Consider the following 18221-nt stretch of genomic DNA (forward strand, 5'->3'; position numbering starts at 1 on the left):
CTATTGGCATCTGTCATGATCATAATTATAGGCACAAATAAATCCAACACAGCCATTAGTATTTCATAGCAGCAGCTGTGTTGCTTCCGTCACAGTGTACCGTGGCCTTGTCATGAGAGCATATTTGTAGATGGCAGAAAACTCACAAAATGGGGTTTAGTTCCCCGTTAAGAGCACTCAGAAAAAGGTCTTTGTCAGTGTGTGCATGCATACTGTACTGTAGCCTACTTTGCTTTGTTCGTTGAACAACTTAGTTGAACTTCCCACTGCAGTGTACTGCCCCTTGAGGGAATTCTAGCCTGACTCGGTTCGGTCCAGCCGGGTAAAGTTACATGGAACACAGAGCTGCGTGCCAGCTAAATGAATTGGGTCCACTCAGAGGGACAATCCTCTTTTTATCTCGCTGTCCCTATTGACTGTTCCTTTTCCACAATGCACTGCTCTAATGCAGATACAGTTCCCACGGTACTGTGGGCAACCTGGAGTGGTGTTTCTGGTTTGATACATCAGACAGTCTGTTGTTATCTGGCATGGAAAGCAAGGGGACTGATTGAACAAAGATTCCAGACCTCCAGAGTACAGGAACACCCAACACCTTTTAAAGATGCTACCAATAGGACTATAGCTGTGCTTTTCAGGGGACGAAAACAAAATGTTTGGGTATAGTTCATTGCTGAAACATTGTTGAAACATGACTTAGGTCTTAGGGGAACCAACAGAACAAAGGAAACATGAAAATACCACAGAGGAAGTAGGCCCAGACTCAAAGAAAGAGCGTTCATGTGTCCAGGTCAAGGTTTGTATTTTGACAGGAAATTGAGACAGGCATATGGTACCTATGAAGAAAGCTTTTTGTTCATTTTGCACACATGGAATTTCAATTTTTCTTCTGAGCAAATTTGTTCTGGGCAATTTCAGTGTCCCCCTGGGATAGAAATATAAATCAATAACACCAGGTTCTGTAGACCAACAAATGCTTTCAATTTGATATATCAAACACGGAAAGCACAAAATCAACAAGCATTTCATTTATATCGACATTGTATAAGAAATGGAAGAACATTTTATTTTTAGCAAATAAATTGTACCATTTGTAGCATACTCAAAATGAATGCCGTAAATGGTGAGCTTTTGGTCTGTCAACACATTTATCAGTAAGAAAGAAAGATTATTGATGCCCTTTCTAAAGACCTTTTTAGTTTCAGTGAATTTCGTAAAATATTGCACATGGCCTGGTTAACCACTCTCCCTTAAAAGGGGAGTAGTTAACCACATGCAATATTTGTATTATTATTATTATTATTAGACATCTGTAATGGTTTTCCATGATCTAATGGCCCAGATCAAGTTCAGGTACTTCATTAATAGTAGAAGATAAATGCTAATCAATTTTACTTTGACCTAAACAGTATAAACCTCAGTAACGCAAGGTTAAGAGGTATATACGTCTTGCACAGTTGAGCTGTGCAGTTCATTGCCATAACACCATGACTATCTATTGAGTTAAAGATCTAACATGTGACTTCTCAGTTCTCATGCAGGCCTTGTGCTGTGCCTGTGTATTGAGTCATTACTACGGACAGTTCATACATAACCTCACTACAACAGTATTGCAATAGCTTTGTGGCTCAGTGAAGGTGTGCATAGGTGTACTCGCCCAGAGGTTGTGGCTCAGTGAAGGTGTGCATAGGTGTACTCGCCCAGAGGTTGTGGCTCAGTGAAGGTGTGCATAGGTGTACTCGCCCAGAGGTTGTGGCTCAGTGAAGGTGTGCATAGGTGTACTCGCCCAGAGGTTGTGGCTCAGTGAAGGTGTGCATAGGTGTACTCGCCCAGAGGTTGTGGCTCAGTGAAGGTGTGCATAGGTGTAGTCGCTGTGGCCCAGTAACCACCGGTATTCTTTCTCTGCTGGCCACTGGAGGGCAATCCATATAGCTTCAGTGTCTGTCAAGTGTCAACTGACGCTGAAGTCGTGAACCCCTGAAGAGTTGAACCCTTCAATGAGTATGTATTTTATGAAGCCGAATGAAACAGTAGTTTGCAGGAACAAACATAAAAAAGATATATCTTTAAGGAAAAGCGACTGTACTTAGCAGAACATCATCATCATTATCATCATCATCACCATTCGTCATCATCGACAACAACAACAATGCAGGCTTTTATGGTTCGTTCAGGTGACCACCCAAGTCACCGCTTAAAATAAAACAAACTTATATTGAGACAACAATGTCTATACTGTATGTGGATTTATTTTGCGGTCTGGGGCCCTATTTATGGTGGTTGAACAGAGGGATAAACTCCATATTCCTGAAAAATACACAAGAATCTTAAGATATAATTGCACTATACCAGTAAGACGCGCAAACGCGGGAAGCGAACGCAGCTCGTACATATTTGGGTTTTGGACGTATAGCTGCTTTGGGGACTCCTTATATGGTTATGGCTGAGTCATGGTGACGTAATCACTCAGCTCCATATATGGGCACAAAAGCGGGACAGACAGACACACACACAGACAGACATGATCTGCTAGGTCTCATAGTAAGTGCTCATTGCGTTCGCAATCACTGCGTTCGCAATGTTTTTGCCTTTTTGTATTATATAAAAGGTCTTTGAATTACCTGTAAAGGAAATTACACAAATAAACATGCCTTTCCTGTCTACTGTCATAATACAGGCTTCTTTATTATGTACAGTTATGGTTCCTTTAATTTGAATATAGGAACATGTTTCAGCCAATCTAAAGTAAATAAGTGTACTTATGGCCATTGAGATGTATAGCCATTGGGCTACTATCCTTCAATGCCAGAATTAGCTAAGAAACCAAGATTATATAACAAAACCGATTAACCGATAAGATTTCCTTCTCTGAAAGCCCATGGAATGTGTCCATTTCTCTTTAAGTTGCTGTTTGAGCTGGCTGAAGTCAAACAAAACATCTGTAAGAGAGATTAAGTCTGTCTAACGCATGTAATCTGACTTGTTTCACCTTGCTGACGTAGTTTGTCGCACAAAGACAGCTGCTGTCACATGAGTGATTATATAAAGCACTTTTTGTATTTGCTCTGCAAAGACTGCTTGGCAGAATGTAGTAGCCCTCAAGGTTAATGTTCTGCTCTGAGGAGAATGAAGTAGAGTAGTTTAGTTCTCTTGATAAACTCAGATAGCGTCTTTGACTCTTCTTGGTATGAAGACAGCTGAAATTATAGAAGGTCAAAGCCTGTTGTGTACAGCAGAGATTAAGATGATGATTAGCAGTGGAAAATGAACTACAACAGACAACTGCTAACAAAATAACATTCACGATGGCAATGACAAACACAATGTACTACTCACCATGAATTCTGTGATATTACACAACCAGTGCTTGTTCTCAGAACTTATGTCACATGTATATTTGATCAACTCCAGCTTTAAGAAATGCTAGATATGATCAGTCCAATCAAGGTTCTGAGAGGGTTTAAATGTCAAAGGCCTTCTCATCATGCCCTAGCTTCCCCACCACCCCATGACCACCTTAAAGTCCTCTGCCTGCGACTGCAGTGATCAGGCTATTACTCTACACAGGACAGCAAGAAGAACATAGTCTTATGGGAACATACGTCATCCCTGTCTGCTATGCATCATTCAGTTTTGATTATACTGGCCATGGATTAGAGGAGAATTGATTCACTGTGTGAAGACAATCTCACAATAATGACGCAGTAGTTTTTCTTTCTTGGCTTCTTCACTCCCCTGCCTGGCTGTACATTATTTAGAGCAGGCAGTCGTGTGCATTACTGCAGCTTCAAGCACCCTGCGCTGAGGAAAAATAAGGATTTGTTGGTATTAGGCCTTTGTACCAGATTACGTCTGTAGGAAACTTGCTGTGGCACCAGTAGATACATGATCTGGTTTTAATCTTACCAGGGGGGGGGGGGTGGGGTTCTTTCTTGTAATCATCTCGGTCAGATCGGTCGAGTGATTTTTCCATTGTTGTCATTGACATCTATACATTCTTCAGCGAATATAAGTCGTTCACTGGAATAGAATGACAAATCATTATCATTATCTCATAAGAACTAAAAAACAACCCAAGGATGCAACTGGGACGTATCCTCAGTGATGTACTGTATCCCAAGGTCATCAGGGTTTCGGGTCTTCCAACATCATATCCCTCCCTCGGGTGACTCAGCCGGGGTGATCAAGTCCCAACTTACGTCCCAGTAGCTACCCTCGATCAGTCTCATTAGGGAAAAAACAGGGACACACAATCCGCTGCTCCAGAACTACTCTGCCGGTACTGAGGCCATCCGACGGGTACCGGGTGGGCCATCCGGCGCGTGGACTCCTGGCCAGGCACCTCCTACACCTCACCAGATCCTCTCCTGCGCTCACTGCAGGTGCTGAAACTGCTGATGTGGGTTTTTGGGAAATGAAGAGTGTTGTTGGTCATCTTTCGTTTATTCAGTGACCACCATAGATTCCAAGACCCCGGAAAGGTGTCCCAGACGACCAGCTTTATCTCTCTGTGATGTTCATTCACTCCGCTCTCCCACCAGTCCTTTTCATTTCGACAGCTAAAGTCTTTATATATAGTTGTCAGATGTTTACAGAAATATTCATGTCCTTACTAATACATCATGTAGTTCTCTCTATCCCTTTGGCCTTTAAGCTGATTGGCTAATACACATCTCAAATTCGTGTAATCATCATAACAGATGAGACTTGAGACAACATGCATGGTCAGTGGATCAAATGGTCAGTGGATGCTAGGCATTCTTGTTCTTAATATAGTTCACAGCATGGACATGCATTCTCACAGCTAGAAGTATTGAACACAGCTTGCATATGTACCTAATATGAAATATTTGATGACATCAGTGCACCCAGGACCTGTGCGTTGCACCAGATTCCCAGCATCATTGTCTTAACTATATTTTTCAGGCATATAAGCACTGTGCACGCATGCACTGTGCACGCACACACGCACATCGTACAAACACACACACACACACACACACACACACACACACACACACACACACACACACACACACACACACACACAGATTTAAATCACTTAGATTTAGATTAGATTAGATTAAAATAAAAAGTAATTATTATGTAATCGTTGTAACAGTTATATTAACCCAATTGTGCATGTGCTCTCACGCATGGACAAATTACTGAATGATTGATGTGTTATGTACATTACGTTAACATGGCAGACAGGTTTACACACACACACACACACACACACACACACACACACACACGCAAACTTTGACATTACTGCATTATGATTATTATGCAATCTCACTGTAGGTATCACTCATCTGTGGCTAATCTTTGAATGCATTTGGTGCTTTGGGTACGGCAAGCGATAACGACTTTAATACCGCCACATTAACCCTGTGTCGACTCATAACTACATTTAGTTTGTGCGGTTAAGCTACAGGTATACAGGTCACCAAGTCTTTGGTTACATTTTTACACTCTTCGAGTACTTTACAGGTCAATTTAAGTCCATTTGTTTGCTCTCCGAGTTCGATTAAAACTGAGGATTTTGCTGTGTAGTGTGTATGTCAAATATTTGTCTTGTCAACATGCTCCCCAATGCCCCCTTTGTTAACCTGAACGATCCTGCTTTATCACCCATAACCCCACTGGGTTATCAAGATCTATACCCTTCTGTCCACAGTTTGACCTCCAATAGTTACCCTTTCTGAATTGTGACAAAAACACAGGTTGCAAGATTGATTTGCTTAATCTAATTATAGAAGCGAATGCCTTCTTCATTATTCAGTAGGGAAAACTACACTAAGTTAATTGGAACGATGGAGAAAGAAATGTGTGGCAGGTTGAGCCCATGTATGGTTCTTTTAGACCAGCTCATTGGTTACAGTGTCTGCCCTGAGACTCGGAGGTCAGGTTGAATCCCTGGCCGTGTCATACCAAAGAAAGAAATGTATATTCTGCTTGGCACTCAGCAGCACCAATGGTTGCATTGTGTGTACGTCCCGGTGACATACTAGCATCATGTCTAGGTGGTGTACCATCAAGTTGCTTCACTCTAGGAAACCGGGGATAGGCTCCAGGAGATAGGAACCGTTGGTTCACAACTTGCATACTTTTATGGTTCTTCAGCTTCCTCTGTAAGTGTATGGTACCTCTAATGGTTCTGGAGAAATGGCATGATTTTCAAACAAATTTGGAAATCTTGGTCTCTTCATTGAAAAACAAAGCCATGTCATCGACCTCAACTCACCCAGTCACCTGGTCATTGTACTTATGTAACATGAACGTAAACATATCTGTCCCTTATTTCCAGAGCAAATGCAATCAAGATTAAAGGTTTATTGTTATAATGTTTATTTATTTTTGTCCAGCTGATACGTACCTTATCATTATTTGCTCCAGTGACATGTTTACTGTTGAAGATACTATAGCATTATCACATTGATGTCCCTCCCTTGTTTTGAAATGGAGTACTTTGTTGAGGTCACCAGTTGCAGTGTGTGGTTCTAAACACAAGCTTGTACCAAAAACCCAGGAAGCACGTACGACACACGTGCGTGTGTGTGTGTGTGTGTGTGTGTGTGTGTGTGTGTGTGTGTGTGTGTGTGTGTGTGTGTGTGTGTGTGTGTGAGTGAGTGAGTGAGTGAGACAGTAAGTGAGTGAGTGAACACTCATGCATGTGTAAGGGAGGTGATACTGTTCACAGGTGGTTATGTCACATGATCACATGAATCCTGGAGGAATAAGCATTCCTTTTGTTATCTAATGGACAATTGTTCCATTGGTCCAATAGGAACATCACAAACAGGCTTCTCCTGTCTTACCTGGTGTGGACTAGAAGCATGTTGATGTTGACACGTTAACACTGAAGGACAATTGAGTTGGTCTTTTACTCTGTGACCCACTGCCATTGTCTGGGACTTACAGTACGTAGGAGGCATTCATTCAAGGCAACAGCAACAATTGACGTTCCCTGCTGGGACGTATTGGTCACATGGATAATACAACTATGTCTTGATTTCATGGCTCCAAACTGCTCCAAAGTCCAAACATGAAGCACACACCATAACTACACTGCTACTCTTTTGTCAAGTAATATACTTTTCAAGTTGTCTTATTGAAATCTTAACATATTGTATAATTTCACTTATCCATAACAATGCAACATCAGAGTAAACTTCATGAACTCTGCTCTATAACTGTGCAAGTAGTTAGATAAACATCAGAATCTGTTTAAATAACATTATCTATGGTAAGTAACAAACTTAGCATATGTCAGATGACAATAGCGAGCGACTGCATGGGAACCAGAAGGTCTCTGACCGCGGCGGTTAGATCCCCTGCTTCCTCTGGGTTAAAAGTGTCCTTGAGCAAGACACTTAACCCTTAACTGCCCCCCGATGAACAGGTTGGTGCCTTGCATGGGTTCCTCCGCTGTCGGTGTGTGAGTTGGTGAATGTACTGTAATGCACATTGTAAAAATAGTTAAATGGCCTTGCGTTAGTCCGACATATGTGGCCGCTTAAGACTCACCCGTGGCTTCCGCGTGTGGTTATGGTTACGGTAAGAGGTTGGGTTCGCAATGTCAGATTATTGGGTTGTCGGACTAACGCTAACCCTATTGGCCGCATGGCTCGTCTTAATGCATTAAACAGCATACATCTGGATAAGACATCTAGCATCCATCTATGGTGTTTTTCCACTGCATGCATACCAAGTTGGGACAACTTAATTCGACCCCTCGCTTTTGGTACCAGGTACTAATTATTCCTAAAAGAACGATGGTGACTTGTCTGGAAACTATCTTCATTTCACCTATATAGTCCAACATGAACAGTTCCTGATAACATTTTATCATTTTTATGTGAGAAATAGGCTAAGCAAATGCACAGTATTGAGGTCACTGTCAGAGTTTGTTAACAATATTTGGGCGCATCCATGCAGGGGCTGCCAGCGCCTTTCTGCCATGCATTGTTATTATTTTCAATGGTTCATATCATGCAGTCAGTCTGCAGTGCTTTGAATGTAGAGCAGAGTCCGACGCAATACTGTTACGGAACTGTCACCCAAACGGTTGACAGCGTGACGTCACAGCCTGATGTCACATCACCTTATATAAAGTGAAGAGAATATATAAGCATTCAGCATTAATTGCAACCGTAGGTCGTTACTATGAAAACCTGTCAAATCTGTCAGTCGACTCCAGCATTATGGCTATCTCCATATATGAAGATCACGACACTGACCTCATCAAACCCTGGATAGCCATACATGGAGAAGATTAGATTATAATTTACAGTACTAGACTGGTGCCGGGCTGTAGCGTCGGTAACGATGGAAGTTGAAGATCCATGCCCCACCCTATACAATACCCAGAGTACCCGTTCCACCCATCTGTCCCTTTTATGCCCATATATGGAGATTTCTGTCTCTCTGTTTCCCTTTATTCCTATATATGGAGTTGTGTACAGACGTACAGAGTCATGGTGCATGTATTGATAGATTCACTGACAAACAACATTAAGGTGTGCTATCCATAGCACAATGGTCAACCTAGCCAAAGCACTCACTTTGACAACTTATTAGCCAACACTCACAATATGAGTTTCAAGTGCTCACAAAGTGCAGCTCCTCAAGTGCCAAAGCCTTGAAATTATATCCTGTTGAGTGTAATGATATGACTCAAATCATATTAGCTTCATGATTATTCATGTCTGTGTTATATTGATCTGTTTTGATTGAGTCTATAGGTTGACTAGTAATGCCTAGAACAGACAGCTTTCCCAGGGTGCTGTGCTAGTTTCCTGCATTATTCATACAGAGCCCGCCAGAACATGTTGTGCTCCTGATCTGTAACTTGCCACATTATTCTTATTCTAAACATAAACGTCTACTCTTCAAGAAACTCGTCTTATTGAATTACCCACACAACTTACAAGTTATAACATTGAGATGATAAATTAGGCAACTGGAGCAGCTGTGGGATCTGACTGGAATCTGTCAACTGTTCACTGTCAACTCTGTCAATTATTCACTGCTGTCAATTGTTCACTGCTACCACCTGGTTCACTAACAACACCTCAATGTCAATGGCAACGGTTCAAATGTCTCAAAACAAACTAATCAGACTACTTCTATAGGCATCTCACTTCATAGTCTAGGATGGCTCACGGTAGAAGACAGAGTGCAACATTTCTCTATGGGCCTGGTCTTTAACTCCATGAACACCATGCTAGTAGCCTCAGGGACCCAGCGTTTTGGTTTACCTTGCTAGTACAATCCCCTGACACATGTACCCTCCCCTAATTTCTCTGTAATTATACCTTATGATTATGTAGCTTTATTCCATGATGTGTATTGTATTGTATTATATGTAAGGACAACAATGGAAACAAGCCCCTGTGGCTTTTTGTGTTATCCTTTTAGCCTAAGCCTTGACTGTACTACCTACTGTTAATAAACATAATGAAGTATTCATGGGCATGAACCATCTGAACATTAGAGAAATGCTGTTTGTGAACAGAGCTTTAGATACAGAACCTTAAAGGTATATTCAGTGATTTCACTTAATTAAAAAATGTTGTGATAATACTCCCTACTATAGAGTGTGCTGACCATATAAGGAGTTCCTCCCTGTCCCCAGTTAACCCCTGAGGGTAAAAGAAACCTTGGGTTTCGTTTTTGGCTAGGTGGCCCAGCCTTCATCCAATCAGAATAGAGAGGGGCCTTCCGCCAATCATGATCGAGCAGGGGCGGGCCTTAGTGTGTGTGCTGTTGGCCTGTCACATGTCCCCCCAATGTAGTGCGTGCATGTGCTCATCTTGTTACCGGGCGGACCGGGGGGGTTTCCAAATCACTGAATGCTCCTTTAAGTAGATTTTGATATCAATACATTTGAACTTTCACTCAAGTAAATTTTGAATTCCGGACTTTCACTTATAACAGAGTATTTCTACGTCGCAGTATTACTTTTACCTAATTAACAATTGTGAGTACTTTCCCCCCCACTGCACTTCTCACAGAGAAGTATGGGAGCTACAGACCAAAAGGCTCTATCGCCAGTAATACCTTTTTGTTTTTGACTTTTCAGCTTCACCCAGTTGAGTGCTACCCACAGAGGAGCGTGGAGGGGGGAGCAGTGTCTTGCTCAGAGACACTTTGAACATGGGATGGGACCTTCGGCTTCTCAGGCGGGCTCTCGAACCATTTAGCTATGGCCACCGAACGTGCTTCGAGGAATGACCAATAGACTCAGGTCAGTGAAGGGTCCAACCCAGTACTTCAGTCATAGCTAGGCCTACTCCTGTTGAAACATTACTCAACTATATCAATGTTGCTCAGTCAAATTTGGAGTAGGTGCTTTTGCTATAAAATGCTATTGCTATATGCTATGTTTTTCCCCATCAAACATTTCAAACATGAGAATAGTCTAATATATTATTGTTTGTCTTTAAATGTCTTGATGAATTGAATACACGGGACATTGATGTGAACAAATCCTGGGGGATTATTTGGATTATCCCTTTAGCATGCTTTTGTTAATAAAGTATTCAATCAATCAAAAAAGTCACACCAGGGGCCACATATCAGGGATCACAGAGCAGGAGTGCTACTACTGTAGTGTATAGTCCTGCTCCGTCTGTCATGTGACTTGTGTATTGATCTAACAGTTCTAAGACAATGGTAACGGTCTCATCCGCTTTTAATCACACGTTTTACCATTAACTAACTATGTGTCGTATAACAGATAAAAGACCTTTTCCGCTATCTCAGGAACGGTTATAGCCAGCCGCATTGTCACAACTGTGTCACTGTGTCATATAAATATATAATGTTGTGGCAGGTCACACACTATACCCTCTGCCTCAATATGCGTGTGTTTTTCTCTACCTCTATGCATGTCTGCACGGTGAACCCATGTGCGCAAGGCTATGCGCTCTCTCTCTCATAGGATTTGATCTTGCCAAGATACACATTTCTGGTCCACAGGCATTTCTTCTTTCGTGTGTGTGTGTGTGTGTGTGTGTGTGTGTGTGTGTGTGTGTGTGTACTGTATGTATGTATGTATGTATGTATGTATGTATGTATGTATGTACCGGTATGTATACGTATGTAGAGTTAATTTCACATTCTCGTACAATGGCGAATGAGGACAAGTACTGGCTTGAACTGGTTTAATGCGAGTTACACAACCTTAACCACAATTTGGGAGATTGCATGCAACAACGGGCAAACTGTTGACATGATTGCTTTTGATGGATGTGCTATACATCATCATACTGCACATTGTGCATTTAAAGAATATAAACGCATGCATGATGGCAGTGACTCTGTTTTGCCTTGAGGGATGGGGTCATTGTGCAGCTCCATAAATAAGATGTGATTTCATATTTTTCTCCTTACATAACATGGGTGAGGTTCTCTCTCTCTCTCTCTCTCTGCTCTCCCACTCAATACGAGAACCAACTCGGTAGAGCCTGTACATTCCGGTGGTTGTCATAGCAACAGAGCAGCATCCCTCCCGATCCATTGTCCAGTGTCTCCCCATCGTTCATGCTTCCCAGGCTGAGGCTATTTGGATTCTGTGTGCTACTTTGCCTCCTAATTGAGCTCCCAGACAGCAACCGAAAGCAAGAAGCGGTGTAGCAAATAGTGAATGGATGCTATGGGATGCTTTCCATCCTTGTGATGTGGTAAACACTGTGCCTATGCAGTCCCCACCTCCTCTTTCTCTACAAGTTACCATATCTTGAATACTAACACATAGTTAAAGGGTTAGTTCAGATTTTTGGACTTAAAGCCGTAGGAAATAGTTTCCATTAATTATAGGGGTTGCAAAGATTGATTGATTGATTGCCTGAGTGAGACCTGTGGTGGGAGTTCTGGTCTGGTTTTGGTGAATATTAAGTAGACGTAGTAACGATCATTTGGTGGGGGGCACTGGGGGCCACACATTAAAAATAAAAGAATCCACAAAACTAGTGTAATTTGTATTGTTGACCTATTTCCACCATATAGTGGTGCAACTTTCGTTCAACTTTTACCCCTCTGTCACATGGAACTATGGGTTTGTGATGCTGCTGGTGTAGTGATACTGGACACAAAAAATAGTTCAATGTGACAGAGGGGTCAAAGTTGAACGAAAGTTGGTCTTTATGGTAGAAATTGGTCAACAATACAAATTACACTAGTTTTGTTGATTAATTTTTTTTTTTAATTAATGGCCCCCAGATCCCCAACAAATAACCGGAACTACTTAATATTCGCCTAAACCAGACCAGAAATCCCACCACGGAACTCAGGCAATCAATTAATACCTTTGCAACCACTATATTAACAGCAAGTATTTCCTACAGCTTTAAATCCCAAAATCTGAACTAACCCTTTAAGTAACAGGGAGAGAGCACAGGGAGACAAGGCAACCCTTGGGCATGGAGGGAATACATTGAGACTTCACCATATGGGTATACCATATGTCAATAGTGGAAACCTAGATAGCATGATGGACTGAAACCGAATGCTCTGTTCATTTTCCCTTTGGCAAAAGTGTGTGGTATCTGTTTATTTCATTGGCGTTATGTTACAAACTATTTACTATTTTCCGCACTCACAAACGTAGCCTTTCAGATTATTTATTAAAGTGTACTAAAATGCTTTTAATTCTAAAGCCTTCATCAGTGTAATTCCATTGTAGCAACAGTAAAGACACCCATCTCAATATGTGTTATTTAGTGACAATGTCAGCTTGTTTTGAACTAAGCCTGAGGAAGGTCGCAAGACCTTGATTTAATAAAAGCTCTTGAACAACCAGCAAGTGGCATTGTGCGGGTGTCCCTCCTTCTCCTGCAGCAACAGTAAAGACCAAAGCTATATTTACAATAGAAAAAAGTGAGCTTTCTTGTAGAACTAAGATGCTTTTGTAAACTTGATCCTCTCTTTGTGATCCCGGCCATCCCATTAATGTAATTGACAGTCTGTCATCTATTTTAACACTCTACATCTCTGTTTTTGTGTCAGTGTATGTTGCAGGGATATTATCATTGTTTTTCTTATTAAAAAAAACTACCAATTGATTTTCTCTATCAGAAATGTGTTGTTGGGATGGCCTAACAAAAGCAGCAGCAGCAGCAACTTTTTCTTCCTCTGAACCATCTTAACTCTTTCAGTTTAAAAAGGTGTGACTGACTAGACAAATCTAAAGCCCATGCACTTGCAGAGTCACAGAGCGCATACTTTAGTATGAGGAATTACTTTGGGGAAAGCAGCCAAACAAAAAGCAGCAAAACAAAGTTGCAGTACTTAGAACAGGATAGAACCGGCTCTCTGCATTATGATTGGCTAACTTGCTCCTCACCAGGCCAATCAGTAGACAGTCACTTTTCTGCTGTAGGAATGTGGGCAAAAGGTCTCATAACAAACTTGCTGCCCTTCCCCCCCAGTCAAAGGGAGGACACCAAGTCAATATTTATGTCCAAACATGAAGTTGGGATGTTCTGTTTCCAGTTAAATGTGATTTGAAATGTGTCTTTGTAAAGTACTCGAATAACTTACGTCCCATGTTATATCTTTGTAGATTTGCTACAATTCTTAAAAAGTAAAATACACCTTCAGCAAACAAAAGTGCTGAGTTGCCACATACTGTTTGTACCATGATCTTAACATCATAAACAGATTTAGAAAACGTTGCTATTTAAATGATGCACAGTCAGCTAATTTCTTATGCTTGCACATTTTATGTATAGGAGTGTATTACAGTATATATTTTATTTCCACATTAAATCTGGGAGCATGAGAAAACAATTACATAGCATAGCAGACGGCCTTGTTGTTGAAATGTTGTACATTTCATTCTAGAAAAATATCACCCTCCGACCCTCGGAGTGTCAAGTGTTAAGACAGCATAACAACTAGTGAGTACAGCACGTGCTAATTGTTTTCAGATGACCTCAGACAGACACAACAGAACAGCAGTGCCAGAACATGCAGTATGTGTAGCTGGCTGCCTGCCTCTGGCAGGACGCTAATCGTACTGTCAAAAGTAAGGTGTAGATCAGTTAGACTAGAAACTCTTTGAGTAGCATTTTATAATCATAAACACTGAAACAACAGTCTGGGTCCAATCTAGTGGAAGGCAAGACATTAAGAGTTGGGCTAAACTTCACTGTTTTCTTACATGACCTTCCTACAACATTAATAGATTGCAAGCATGTCAAGAACCAAGCAGGCAAGTCGTGGTAAAAATAAATGTTTTAAATGCATCAATAAAAAACACCAGGTTCAGTACACAAGCTCTTACCAAATCAGGTGCATAACAGTATAAGCACACTTGACAAAAGGATAAAACTCCTCTTTTTACAGTCTTACAAGAATTCTACAAATGGCATATGGACCACCACATGTTTAGACAACAAACATCTGGGTACTGACATCTACAAAGTGTACAATAACTCAAAGAGTGTCAAAATCTGAGGACAACACGTTGCCACTTAAAAATAAAAACACTTCAAAGTATTAGTAACATTGAAGACTTAGTTGAAAATGCAGGTCAACATACAGTATATCGATATTACACAAAATAGCAATAATTGTATTCATCAATTTCACATGCGGCTAAGCCTTAGCAGCTCTACTTTACAGTGTCCATGTGCTTTAGTTCATTTTAGTCATCAACCGACTTATGGGAATGGTGCATCATAAAACTGAATTGTTATTCAAGCCAATCCCTCTTCCTAACCACATAAAGGGAGCTGTCGTACCCTGTAATACCATGTATTAAACTATCAAGGATAAGTTACCTTGCCATTGTAAGTTGACCAGTCAACTTTAATCTATATTTAAAACAGAGGTTAGAATCAGTGGAGAAAAATAAAGAGTACAGTACTAGTTCAACTTTCAGCCGTTTAAAGAGGAGAGCAAAGGGGGGGGGGGGTGTGGAGAAGAGGAACGAGGGTTCAGTTCAGAAAGATGCTCTAATAATCCGTCGGTTCTTCTCCCTCTTCAGACAGCAAACAGGTGCGTATCAGGGCCTCTGTCACAGCGTAGGGGTCACAGTTAGCGGATGGACGGCGGTCCTCAAAGTAGCCCTTCTTCTCCTGGCCAACTTGGCGGGGGATGCGGATGCTGGCGCCACGGTTGGCTACGCCAGCAGAGAATTCATGGATGTTGGAGGTCTCGTGGTGGCCGGTGAGGCGGCGAGCGTTGTCGAGCCCCCCTTTGGGATCATAGGCGCGAATGTGATAGTTGTGCCTCTTTGCCAGCCTCTCAATGGACTCCTCGATGGCTCTGAAGGGGGAAAGTTGGTGTCAGTCGTCTCTGAATCATTCAATGCAACAAGGACATCTGATACCCTGTGAACTCGAGTCTTGAGTGTGACTTTAACTCTTTCAGGGTGTACAAATGTAACCAATGTTCCCATAAGGTTACATTTGTGCACTCAGTGTACAAATGTAACGAAATGGACGACCCATAAGTGTCCATTTGGTTACATTTGTACACTCTCAGAGTTGCAAATGATAAACTGAGGATTTTACTGTGTAGCTAGCCGTCAGCTAAATGGCACAAGTCACAAGACAGTTAAAAAAAACCACTCACTTCAATCCACCATCTTCCCTCATCTCTTTTGTGCTGAAATTTGTATGACAGCCGGCACCGTTCCAATTCCCAGAGATTGGCTTGGGGTCAAATGAGGCTACCACACCGAAGTCCTCACAGACACGGTGTAGGATGAAGCGTGCCACCCAGAGATGATCACCCATGTTGACACCTTCAGTAGGCCCGACCTGAAACTCCCACTGAAAACAAAAAGACACATTTTAAGCCCACTTCAGTCATTTAAATCGTAGTGGCTGGTAAATGGCTGGTTATGCCACAAAAACATGTTGACACTTGACAGCCCCAACTGGCAATGGGTAAGGTCTTTTAAGATTACCTGTGCCGGCATCACTTCAGCATTTGTGCCACAAATGTCAACTCCAGCGTATAAGCAGGCTTTGTAGTGGGCCTCTACAATATCTCTACCATAGGCTTTGTCTGCTCCAACACCACAGTAGTAGGGACCTGTAAACAAGATGTCATAAGACAACAATTTTGAGCCAAGTTGACATACTGGGACAAAATGTTTTTTCCCCCTGTCTCTTTTCCCCCCCACTGCAATATCATATTGCAGGTATTGGCATACCTTGTGGTCCAGGGAAGCCATTAGATGGCCAGCCGAAAGGGTGTCCATCTGTGCCCAGGATGGTGTATTCCTGCTCCATGCCAAACCAGGGATGCTGATCTGACACCATATCCATGATCTTTTTACATGACTTGCGTAAGTTGGTTTCTGTTCACATTAGAAGAAAAAAAAAGTGTTAGTCTTGAACTAACACTAAAAACACTGACAAATAGCAGTTTGTAACTAGAGACTGTGCGTTACCTGCAGACTTGTGGTTGTACTTCGTCACTTCACACAGGATAAGCTTGTTGGGATCTTTACGGAATGGATCACGGAACATTGCAGCAGGAATCAGATACATATCACTGTTGGATCCCTCGGACTGGTATGTGCTGGAACCATCGAAGTTCCACTCGGGCAGATCTGTTAAACAAATACGGAATGTTAATACGTTATAATCCTATTAGAGCAGAATCTTTGGCAATACATGTGTACAACAAATCAACTCAACATAAGTTTTTTTTTTTTTTTTACCTTCGATGCATTTGGGTTCAGAATCAAGTGTTCTTGTTTTGCATCGGAGACCCTCTCCGGTCCCATCAATCCAAATGTACATGGCTTGTACTTTATCTCCCTGAGGAAGAGCCATGTACTGCTGTTTGACTGTTTTACTCAACGTGGCGCTGGAAGAAGTAGCCATCTTAATTCCTACTATAAAACACCTGGGGGCGAGAAGGAAGGAGACATGTTATTATGTGGCTGTGTGGTTGATCCATGAAGCACATGATGTCCCATAACAGCCTGGGCATGTGCTAAACACGTTTTTCCTGATTCCATAAGGCAGAAGCAATGAAACGACACTAATATCCTGGTAGTTTATCATTTCCAGTTCATTTAAAAAACAAAGAAAACAAATAACCACATTATTTCCTTATCAACCCAAATGAATAGGAAGAAATTAAGACTAACAATAACACCGTTAACACGCCATAGTTGTCACAATGAACCAACAACATCCTGGCGTTGCCCAGGCAGTTGTAGTCATGGTTACAGGCTGCGGTAAACGAGGCAAGGTTACATCATGGCCTTTTTTGTCGGAAGAAAACATCATGTTTGTTCAAAACACTACCCCGGAACTCAAATGAAAAGGTTAAACATATTTAAACGTGCCCTTAACACATTTCACAAATAGCCTATCCCAGTGAGTAATCTATAGCCTAATTAATAAGCAACGTGATTATAGTGTCGCCCACTGTACAAACAGAAATAAATAATTACCTGAATAATCGAAATAAAACCTAAAGGACGGACAGGTCCGGTTTAGTGTAGCTAGATGCCTCGATAGTCGTCCTCTCATTCTCTAATACCACAACTCCGGATACAAGCACATTTATAAGATTCAGTGGAACTGGAGTGTCTCCGCTGATTGGTCAGACCGGTAGTGTTTATTCATAGGTTTATTCCAAGGTGATGGAAGGCACATGCAGCATGGTCATTGGACGGGGCTCAAAGCAACTCGAGTGCTACGCCCCCTCCTGCTTGAAAGAGAAAAGCGCTGCGTGTTGTTTTGTGTGACTGACTGGCTCGACTCGCCTATGAGGCGGCCCGAAATTAAGAGCAGATCTACAAGCTCACAACAGCGTCGCGCTTCGAAGCGCTGTGAGCTAATACATCTGATGTTTGCGGGAGCTCAGCAGTGCGGATACAAAATAAAAGGGGGAACAAGCGTGGGACAATGTAGGCCAACCAACACGGAACACAGCTAGCTTGTCCTAAAAAAGCAAAACATAAAGGTTTTGTGTGATTGAAAATAAGACCGTAGGACGTACCAATTGTAAAAAACTATAATGGAAGACCATTTGCTCGCCATTTATATTATTTCCCTGGAAAAGACAATTAAATTGTCATACATACATGTGTTTACTCATGCTGAGTAAACACATGGATCGATTTCATGCAACTCTGGGACGCCACCACGTGGTGGAATGAAAAGGAGGACGTGGGCTGCCAGATTATACAATTCTATCAATGGATTGAAAACAGATTCATCATTCATGTGTCTACA

The 18221-nt window shown here is 41.8% G+C and overlaps 1 protein-coding gene across 1 annotated transcript; it reads right to left on the reverse strand.

The window, feature by feature from the left end:
• Positions 1-14229: 14229 nt before the first annotated feature.
• glula (glutamate-ammonia ligase (glutamine synthase) a) lies at positions 14230-17529 on the reverse strand. Its single transcript, XM_080777767.1, has 7 exons — positions 17435-17529; positions 16691-16878; positions 16418-16579; positions 16178-16324; positions 15929-16056; positions 15592-15791; positions 14230-15282 (listed from the first exon to the last, which is right to left on the reverse strand). The coding sequence occupies exons 2-7, from the start codon at positions 16854-16856 to the stop codon at positions 14970-14972; spliced, it is 1116 nt and encodes a 371-aa protein (XP_080633893.1). The 5' UTR covers positions 16857-16878; positions 17435-17529; the 3' UTR covers positions 14230-14969.
• Between the last annotated feature and the right edge of the window lie 692 nt (positions 17530-18221).

The sequence above is a fragment of the Protomyctophum bolini genome (genome assembly GCF_963924005.1).
Source record: "Protomyctophum bolini genome assembly, chromosome: 12".
Taxonomy (NCBI): domain Eukaryota; kingdom Metazoa; phylum Chordata; class Actinopteri; order Myctophiformes; family Myctophidae; genus Protomyctophum; species Protomyctophum bolini.